The sequence below is a fragment of the Sphaeramia orbicularis genome, chromosome 15 (assembly GCF_902148855.1).
Source record: "Sphaeramia orbicularis chromosome 15, fSphaOr1.1, whole genome shotgun sequence".
Classification (NCBI taxonomy): domain Eukaryota; kingdom Metazoa; phylum Chordata; class Actinopteri; order Kurtiformes; family Apogonidae; genus Sphaeramia; species Sphaeramia orbicularis.
Window position 1 is genome coordinate 54382240 of NC_043971.1, and position 11253 is coordinate 54393492.

The following is an 11253-nucleotide window of genomic DNA, read 5'->3' on the forward strand; positions in this document are numbered from 1 at the left end:
TTACTTGATCTGTGCGTTTAGAGGCCTGTAGATGGAAAACAAAACATTTTAAGATTGAAGTGTGAATAGTGTTTGAAAGAAAAATACTTTTTCCAACAATTTGACTTGAATTTGTTGCTTAAATCCCGTAAATGTGGGAGTTATGTTTGTAGAGTTTCTAACGTGGCTCCTTGTGGAGGAAACGAGGGCGTGTGTGTTCAGTTCACTCTGAAACCACCTCTCAAACAGACTGCTGTCCACCCATAACCGTACATCCTAACTCAAACATTCTTGAAGCTGAGGCTTGTGGTGAATCTTCTCACTGTATGGATGTAAAAAATGTGGGAAAAAAACTGGACTGAATGAGCAGTGGTTGTGGAACAGTGGGGTTTGGGCCGTCTGTGCACTCAGAGGCCTGTGGACGGAAAAGGACCGGTCTGAAGAGTCCAATGGGAACAGGCTGTGGAAGAAAAGAGTTCTTCCAACATTTGGATGGAGAAATTGTTGCTGAAGAAATGTGCGAGTTATGAAGAGTTGTTTGTAGATTTTGTCACATAAAACCCAACCCTCTCCGCTCTAAGTTAGAGTGAGGATGATTTCAGCCAATCAGCTGTCAGCACTCTGTTCCCCATGTATGTGAATGGGGTTTAGTGTATCATGTTGTTGTGCAAAAAAAACAACTAATAACTCAAAAAGTACTGGTCGTATCAATAAGCAGTTTTCACCAGTCTGATCCTTGACCCAAAATACACAACTACTCCAAAAGACAGAGGTTAGCTCTGTACGCTTTTTTAGTTATAAAGCAGACACACACACACACACACACACGTGCACACACATGCACATGTGTGCACACACACATGCACACACACATACATGCACACACACACACACACACACACACACACACACACACACAGAGGCCATGCAGCTTTTACAACATAGATGAGAGAAAAAAAGATTTTAAAAATTCATTAAAAATTAAACTTTGACCTACTTTTCCCAAAATGCATAGACATCTGTTCTGGGTCACTGGTAATCTATGAACCCAGTCTGGTGTGAATCCAACCAAGAGTGTTAACAAACAAACTGAACCCAGAACAGTTGCCCTTGCCTTTGGGGGGTGGGGTAATAACCAGCAGACAAACTGACCTGAGCCCTAATGCAGAACATAGGACTAAGAGAAGAGGATCATGACGATGGTGGTGCCAGGTCTAAACAGAAGGAGTGTTTCCAGCTCCTCAGTCTGTCTGTTGTCCGTCCTAAATGTTGCTATAAACTGCTACATGACATCATCACCTAATTTGCACAACTGTAAATGTGCATGTAATGGTAATGAGCAAAGTAACTGTGTTAGAGACAAGAGTGAGTAGAAAAACATCCTAAATATGTTTACAACTCCAAATGAACTGTTCTCTGTCAGTTCTTGTCTTTTTTAATGTCCTCATTCCAACTGTCCTCCTTTATGCAGTGTAACAGGATAACTGCCCCCCCCCCCCATGGCATTGTGCCGCAGTGCACAGTCTTTTTCTGAGAAGATTCAGAAAGTAGACAAGTCCTGTACTTGTCATCAGGATCATACCCTGATAGACTAAAAGCACCTTCTATTTATTATTTCTTTAGGAGGTACATGTCTGTATTGGTATATTTGATGGAATATTTCCCTTTTTCTGTCCGTTGGATAGTTGGCCAGGGTGGGAAGTTATCCTGTTACACCCCCGGCTTAGGGACCGGCTAAAGTGACCCAAAAGAAACACTCTGGAGGAGTTCCTCAGGTTAGTTATTTATTTATTTGTTTTAGTTTTTATCTTCATTTTCTTCAGTTTGGTTTGGTTTAAGCTTATAGTCCATATAGGAGTCTACTACAAGTTATGATAAAACAGGATCATTTCTAACCATAACATGTTTCATTTTCAGACCGCATTAATGAAACATTTTGGGAGCTGGTGGAAAAGCCCCCACCAAGACTGAGTCTCTTTATTAAAGGGCTGAATGAGAACCAGGCTTTCAGTATGTTGTTGTGAGTCATGCAGCCTTTTTGGAATACTTCTGTGGGGAAGGACAACATGCTCATTAAATGTTGAACCTGCAGACACCACCCAGGGCGTCAGTGTTTCAGGTGTGTTTTTCTGTAAAACAAAGGAGGTTGTCTGTATTACTGAACCTTCTCCAACCTGTCCAACAGGCCAGTCCGCTCACACACCTGATTCCTCAGCAGGGTGAGACTGCAGAGGCGTCACCTGGACCCCTGAAAAGCACCTGTCCCTGCAGGAGCACACGCATCCTGCATCTGGAAACAGCAGCAGCCATGGATACCGGTTTCATTGCAAAAGTGGCAGGGGACAAAATAGGTGAGTTTTTGTTTTTTTCACTGAAACTTTAGTGGTGCAGTGTTAAATATTTCCTCCTGATGGCAAACAGGAAAATGTTTTTCAACAGATTTCACTGTTAGTGTTGAACTTTTGACTCATCTTTTCAATGAATCTGCTGTCATGAAAATTAAAAACAACGTCCTGGGTCAAATATAGCCTCCTGAATAACTACACTCACTGTCAATGAAAACTTTGAGACCATATTTTTCGACATAATTTTTATTTTGAAACCCTAAACTGGAATTTTTTCATATGAATCATTTGTTTAGGATATTGGCATACAGAAACAAAAATCTAAAGTTTCTAGAATAATTTCAAAACAAAAAACTTAGCAAAAGAAAATGGCACCTGCCAAACCCACAGTCCCAGCAGTCAGTACCAGGCATGGCCTCCGTTTGCTTCGATGCAGGCGGCGCTCCGTTGGCACAGGCTTCAGAGCCTGTGGCGTTCCACCAGGTTTGGGAGCAGCCCATGCACAGGCCTGGCTGTGTGACTGCAGTTCAAAGCGGCCTCCACCGTACCCAGCGCCAACCTGCAGACGCTGTTCAGGTGACAGACGTGGCATGATGCCTGTTGAGTCCAAATCTGAATCAGCCAAAACGACTTTTTGTTTAAAAAAGCCTGTTAATTACAGTCTAATAACAGTTGGCAAATGATTTACACTCAAATATGTTACTACAGTTCAGGTTTACCAAGAACAGGTCAGTTACAGTCATGGTGTAAATGTCAGTGTATGGGATGGAACCCAGTCTCATATCAAAATGTGAAATAACTTATTTTGTCCACAGTACAAAATGTATCAGTCTCACAATTAGGGCCTGAAAATCATAAAATATTCACGTTTTTTAATCTTATTCTTTTCCATTGGCCTGCGTCCGAGGCACGTGACTTTCAAGATTCAGGTCATGAGAACAAAAAACATGGCGGACATTTCACTCATATTTAATGAAAAAAATCTATATTTTGAGTTAGTTTCTGCATTAAAATGTGTTCTGGTACATTTCTAGTAAGAAATAAATATTTTATTTTCATAATATTCAATCATAATCAGTCGCTTGTTCATTGTTGCGAAGATTTTCCAGATGTCGCCAGAATAACATGAAACTGTAGCGTTAGTCAGTTGCTAAGGATGCTGCTCTCACTTATAGCATAGCTGCGGCCACACATTTCTACATAGGACTCCTTTGCAATTTCGCTTTGTCTGATGGATTAAACCCTCCTTCACTTACTGCACGTGTTGGAAAAGAAAAGGATCAAAAAATGTGAATATTTTACAGTTTTCAGGCCCTAATTGTGAGACTGATACATTTTTTTTTTTACTGTGGACAAACGTAGCTATTTCACATTTTAATATGAGACTGGGTGTGGGATGATCCTCTGCGTTGGCTGACATACCAGTAAACAGCAAAAACAATAAATGTACAAGAGAACAGCTTTGAATAGCTGTCCACTGTAGTGACCACTATGCATGAAAGGGTTAAATACTCTTTTTTTAGTTTTAATGTCTTACTCTACTTAATTTAAATTTTAATATTAATTTATGTAATAAAAAAATGTAATGTATGATTTTAATATAATTAATGTCTTTCTTTTATTCTGTGAATGTGTTTTAAAATCATGTTTTACTCTGATGATTTTTATGGAAGCGTATTGCATTCACACAAAAAAATATCAGTGGTCAGAGAAAAACAGTTTCAGGAGGATACCAAATCTTTTTAAACAGTTAACTCCAGACAACCATGTACGATCAGTTTGTTTGTGATCCTTAGTTTCAAACGTCATCTCTCAACTTAATAAAACACTATATTAAACCTGCAACAACATTTTCAACCACACCAGGTGTTTGGTCGTCTAGCACAGATCCTCTGTATGTAAAATAAAATGACTTTTAACTAGTGATGCCTTCTGTTTCCTAGAAAACAAACATGTCCATTTACAGCCAGTGCTTCTCAACTGCACAGCAACAACATACATGAGACAGTGTTTGGAGGAGGACTTCACTGCTGCTGTTCATCCTACTGGAACATCTGTGACAACAGGGAAAGTACAGAAAATAAGTGGATTTGTGCTGTGTGATTTACAGGTGACATTGCCGAAGATGTGTTTAAACAAGCTCTGGGTGGAGGTAAAAGTAAGGAGGAGGAGGAGGGAGGAGCAGGAGGAGGATTTGACATCGGAGAGGTTGTGAAAGACAAAGGACTGGAAATACTAAGTGGTGGTGGAAGTAAAGAAGGAGGAGGTGAGTCTGAACTCTGGACAGTTTGAGAGGACATGCACTGAGGGGAAAACTGGATATTTCATGAATATTCATAACATTACAAGAATTATTTTCTGAATTAAATTTCTGACTGGACGTTCCTAAATCATCAAATAACACAACGCAGTCTAAGTCTGCTGGAATAGAGTTCATGGGGTGCTGCTGCATTTGGGTCAGCTGGGAATTTTGACAGCTTTCAGCATTCAAATTGTGCGTCATCTAAACTCCCATGAAATATTTTTCTTTCTGAGAGGTTCCCTTAAACTGTTGGGATTTGACAAAGTACATGCAAAGGACATTCCATAAAATGAATGAATCAGTCAGTCAGTCAAATTGTATTTATATTGCACCAAATCATAACAAAAGTTAGTTCATGAGTAGTTAACACTACTGGCATCAGTCAGGGAGAATCCTCCTTTATGTGTAATAGTGTCATTTAGCCCACAGGAGAACTTCTACCAGAATTCAAGTTCATGTTTGAAAATAGTGCTGCGTGTGTTTGAATGTATCCTAGTATGTGCTTACAGTGCATCCAAAAACACACTGGCATACTGCACCCCACCAAAAAATGTCCCCATTCTACCATCAACACAACAAAGGTTTTAACACGTTTTTCCCTGAAAACACAGACACAGACCAAAGAGAGGAGGCAGAAGAAGGCCGTAGTCTGGGAGAAGTGCTGATTAACTGATAAGCTGCCAACTAATAACTGAATTACATGGGAGGACATGAAAACTGCACAGCCCAGAACAGCCCAGAACAGCCCAGAACAGCCCTTCTAGGACCTTCTTGCTTTAAAGCACTGACCACTGCACCTGCAAACAGAAAGACTCCTGTAAATAGTGACGCTGTAAGATTTCAAGTCTTTACTAAACCTTCCTGTCTGTGATTTGAACCTCTGTCTTCGAACACAGTCTTCTCAGTCCCTCCCAGTGTGTGGTCAGTGTTTGGAAGCCTGAACAGGGTTACACTGACCTCAGCTGTGGTCAGAGAAAAACAGTTTCAGGAGGATACCAAATCTTTTTAAACAGTTAACTCCAGACAACCATGTACGATCAGTTTGTTTGTGATCCTTAGTTTCAAACGTCATCGCTCAACTTAAAACACTATATTAAACCTGCAACAACATTTTCAACCACACCAGGTGTTTGGTCGTCTAGCACAGATCCTCTGTATGTAAAATAAAATGACTTTTAACTAGTGATGCCTTCTGTTTCTTAGAAAACAAACATGTCCATTTACAGCCAGTGCTTCTCAACTGCACAGCAACAACATACATGAGACAGTGTTTGGAGGAGGACTTCACTGCTGCTGTTCATCCTACTGGAACATCTGTGACAACAGGGAAAGTACAGAAAATAAGTGGATTTGTGCTGTGTGATTTACAGGTGGGTTTGTTGAAGGCCTGATGCAACAAGCTGTGGGTGGAGATAAAGGTAAAGAGGAGGAGGAGGGAGGAGCAGGAGGAGGATTTAACATCGGAGATGTGAAAGACAAAGGACTGGAAATACTAAGTGGTGGTGGAAGTAAAGAAGGAGGAGGTGAGTCTGAACTCTGGACAGTTTGAGAGGACATGCACTGAGGGGAAAACTGGATATCTTCTGTCTTTAATTTCTGACTGGACGTTCCGAAATCATCAAATAACACAATGCAATCTAAGTCTGCTGCATTTGGGTCAGCTGGGAATTTTGACAGCTCTTAATGTTCAAATTGAGCGTTATCAAAACTCCCATTAAAAAAAAAAAAAAAAAGAGAGAGAGAGAGGTTCCTTTAAATGGTTGAGATTTTACAAAGTACATGCAAAGGACGTTCCATAAACATCAATCACTCAGTCAATCAAATTTTATTTTTGTGGCACCAAATCATAACAAAAGTTCTTTCATGAGACTTCACATTCAGAGCTGGTCTGGACCAGACTCTTAATACTTCATCTAAAAAATAATTATTTAATACCAAAACAAAAATGAACAACCAAACAAAAAACAGAACATGAACTTGTACCTGCCTGGGTCTCAGAAGGAGAGAATTACAGCTGTTTTCCTCATTACAACGTTTCTAATAAATAAATAAACAACAACAACATTACTGTATTCCCATAATAATTTGACTTTATTTCACACAGACCCAGACAGTGAATTTTTCTCTTTTTGCAAAACTTGACTTTTTTCTTCTGTCCACTAGATGTCACTACACACTAGTCCCTAACTGTGGGTTCTCCTACACAGGCTGTGCAGGCCACCAATCAAATCATCCCTAGGGTTGATCCAACTATACCATGAACCAATCATTAAGATTGTTTTTTCTTAGTTTTTATCTTTTATTTTTTCCTTCATGTTCCTGCTCATGTGTCTCATCTTTTTTCTGTTTTTTTGTGGCTTTCCTCAGGACTTGACGTGGGGAATTTGGTTGGTGGCCTGTTTAAATGAAACCCTGCAGACGAGAGCCGCTCTGAAGTAAAACCCACATCATCTGCTTCACACTCAGACTTCAACGCCTCCAAAGAATTGTTTCCAGCTCTTTGATTCACAGCACATTTAACACTTAAGTCATTTAAACATACACGACAAAAGGTTTAATTAAACATAGAAGAAAACAAATGTATTTATTTTCTTGCCTCTGCTGCACATTTGTCTCTTTTACTGGTTTTACTCACAATATGAGCTTTTAAAGGCTCAACTCTTCAAATGAACATTAAAATAAACTTGTTTATTTTATGTGTTGTAACTTAAACATATTCAAACCATAATTATCTCATGTGTTTTCTCAGCTAATTGGTTCATTTTACAGATGTATTAAATAACTTCTAAAAGTGACTCTTTTGGTCCTAAATGTTTTTGTGAATTGCATGACAGAACTGTTAGGTATCTTTTATTTCTATTACTCATCCTGTGCTTATATACAGTACATATATACATATTCAAATATGTAAATAATATATATTTACAGAACAAGTAATAGAAATAGAAGATTCTCTTTTATGTCACCTGTTCACTCTTGAATGTTTATGCCTGTTTTGTTCATTTTGTTTTATTGTTTTTTTTTTGCTGCTGTAATTACTGTGGGATTAATAAAGTCTTATCTTATCTTATCTTATCTTATCTTATTTTATCTTATCTTATCTTATCTTATCTTATCTCTAATGCTGCACTAATGTTATAACTGTTAAATTACAGGAGTGTAAATCCAGACAGACAGCAGAGGCTTGCTGTTGTACCACCTGCTGGTACAACAGCTCATCTCATTAAAAAACTCATGACATTCCAAAACAAATTCATACATTCTATCATAGTGCAGTGCTCTGAGGAGCAGAAAATAAAAGTTCTAAAAAATCTGAAACAAGATCTTAATTTGTGTCATTCTGAGAAGAAGTCTGTCTGTTTGAGAGCGGACACAGTGGTGTGTCTGCAGATGTATTTGCGGTTCTGGGATGACTTTGTTGCACTTAAATCAAAGGGGCTGAAACCACAACTCCAAAGTGAAGAAAATGCAGAGGCATCCAGACGTTGTAATAGAGTCAAAGTCCCACCCTGACCGCTGTGCCCCATGGGACATGAGCAGTCATGATAAAAGGCAAATAATGATTTGATGTTCCTGGAATTATACCACCGTTTACACATTCGATGTTTGTCAAAATAAACGTTAATCTGACTTGTCAAAAATGGTGGAAATCATTACAGTGTGGTTATGTTGGAACTGGAGAGACATTGTGACAGTTTGAGTTTGAAGCTTTAATTGATTTATTTTGTATTATTTTGTTTTCTTTTTTTTTTTTGTTTTAAGGGGTGCCAGCCGGGTCTGTCTCCTGGCATTTAAGATGTGAAGTCAGTTTGTTGGTTTGATTCAGTCTTTTCTATAAGCTTGAGTCTTTGTTTTTGGTTATTTAGTTTTTGTCTGTTTGTCTGTCAGACCACACAAAGGATGCCAGTTGAATTCAACAAACGCCCTACACATGAAATGACAAGAAAAGAATTCACACATTTAAACTAACTAAAATTCAAAATCATGTCTTGAACAATGAATGCAAAAACACACAAATTCAAACACACAACCCCCCCCCCCCCCCCCCCCCCAAAAAAAGTCCAAACTCAAAAAAATCCACCATCCAAGCAAAATCAAACACAAAATTTCCACTCTGGTTTTAAATTAGTCTTTTAGAAGAAAAAGGAAAAAAAAAAAACTGTTCAGTTCATTTTAACTGAAAATTCTGTTCCGGGTTTTCCACAGTTTCTCAGAATAAAAAAATGATTCAGTTCATTCTTTAAATAAATAAATAAATAAGTGCACAGTTCAATTTTTGGGGCTTTGAGAAAAAACAAAAAGATGTTACTCCCACCCTGTCCTCATGGTCTTGTCAGTCCAGTCCAGTTAGTCTGGGATCCGGTCCAGGTTCCGTCTGCTGGTGGACTGGTATGTGGAGATGAGTGTCTTCTGCTGCAGAGGAGTGAGAGGATGAGAGGAACCAGAAGGAGAACAGACAGTCATGATGTCTGTGTAAGCGTTCTGTTCATAGAAGAGAATGGAGCAGAACAGATCTGTACTGTCACTGTTCCAGGAGCCATGAAAACCCATTCAGCAGCTCTGGTTAGCAGCCGACAGTGCACAGAAAACTGGATAGAAACTCTGTCACACACACAAAACTACAAAGAAATACTGAAATATACAAACGGCCAACTCTATCAGAAAGAAGAAACACAGAGAACATAGAAGACGTCACATCCACTGATTCATGTCCGTCCATTCATGTGTCCGTTCATGTGTGTTTCTGGTGCAGTGACTCAGATTCAGCTTTATCGGCCCAGTACGTGAACACATACAGGGAATTTGGCTTCAGTTTTACACCACATACAGTTCCGACATGAACCCAGAACAACATGTGGACCCAGACAGAATATAGCAGTGTTTTTCAACCTTGGGGTCACCTGGAAATCAAATGGGGTCACCTGAAATTTCTAGTGATTGAAAAAAAAAAAAGTATATGGTGAGTTGAGAGAGACAACCCCAGCACATAGAAGACATGATGAAGCTGAAACTGAAGCACTGTGGTTCAAATGTTCACTGTGGTCAGTTTCAGATGCTGCAGCTCTTTCATCATTCATAGTTTCAGTTCTTGTTTGTTCAGTATTAATTGTCCTCCTTATAAATCCCAACTGGACTGACTGGACAGATCCTGACCCTCTGTGCAGTAATCTACACCTGGATTTACTGCCTCTGTCCACAATAACAGACATTATATAGACTAAATGTCCACAATAATAGACATTATATAGACTAAATGTCCACAATAATAGACATTATATAGACTAAATGTCCACAATAACAGACATTATATAGACTAAATGTCCACAATAATAGACATTATATAGACTAAATGTCCACAATAATAGACATTATATAGACTAAATGTCCACAATAACAGACATTATATAGACTAAATGTCCACAATAATAGACATTATACAGACTAAATGTCCACAATAATAGACATTATACAGACTAAATGTCCACAATAATAGACATTATATAGACTAAATGTCCACAATAATAGACATTATACAGACTAAATGTCCACAATAATAGACATTATACAGACTAAATGTCCACAATAAGAGACATTATATAGACTAAATGTCCACAATAACAGACATTATATAGACTAAATGTCCACAATAACAGACATTATACAGACTAAATGTCCACAATAATAGACATTATACAGACTAAATGTCCACAATAATAGACATTATACAGACTAAATGTCCACAATAACAGACATTATTCAGACTAAATGTCCACAATAACAGACATTATATAGACTAAATGTCCACAATAATAGACATTATACAGACTAAATGTCCACAATAATACACATTATATAGACTAAATGTCCACAATAATACACATTATATAGACTAAATGTCCACAATAACAGACATTATATAGACTAAATGTCCACAATAACAGACATTATACAGACTAAATGTCCACAATAATAGACATTATACAGACTAAATGTCCACAATAACAGACATTATTCAGACTAAATGTCCACAATAACAGACATTATATAGACTAAATGTCCACAATAATAGACATTATACAGACTAAATGTCCACAATAATACACATTATATAGACTAAATGTCCACAATAATACACATTATATAGACTAAATGTCCACAATAACAGACATTATATAGACTAAATGTCCACAATAATACACATTATATAGACTAAATGTCCACAATAATAGACATTATACAGACTAAATGTCCACAATAATAGACATTATATAGACTAAATGTCCACAATAATAGACATTATACAGACTAAATGTCCACAATAAGAGACATTATATAGACTAAATGTCCACAATAATAGACATTATACAGACTAAATGTCCACAATAATACACATTATATAGACTAAATGTCCACAATAATACACATTATATAGACTAAATGTCCACAATAACAGACATTATATAGACTAAATGTCCACAATAATACACATTATATAGACTAAATGTCCACAATAATAGACATTATACAGACTAAATGTCCACAATAATAGACATTATATAGACTAAATGTCCACAATAATAGACATTATACAGACTAAATGTCCACAATAATACACATTATATAGAC

At 37.7% G+C, this 11253-nt stretch overlaps 1 protein-coding gene across 1 annotated transcript; it reads left to right on the forward strand.

The window, feature by feature from the left end:
* Positions 1 to 2051: 2051 nt before the first annotated feature.
* On the forward strand, positions 2052 to 7696 carry LOC115434283 (glycine-rich RNA-binding protein GRP1A-like). The gene is made up of 4 exons (XM_030156143.1): positions 2052 to 2330; positions 4435 to 4590; positions 5997 to 6149; positions 6994 to 7696. Exons 1-4 carry the CDS (start codon positions 2057 to 2059, stop codon positions 7032 to 7034), a joined length of 624 nt encoding a protein of 207 aa, XP_030012003.1. The 5' UTR covers positions 2052 to 2056; the 3' UTR covers positions 7035 to 7696.
* Positions 7697 to 11253: the final 3557 nt, after the last annotated feature.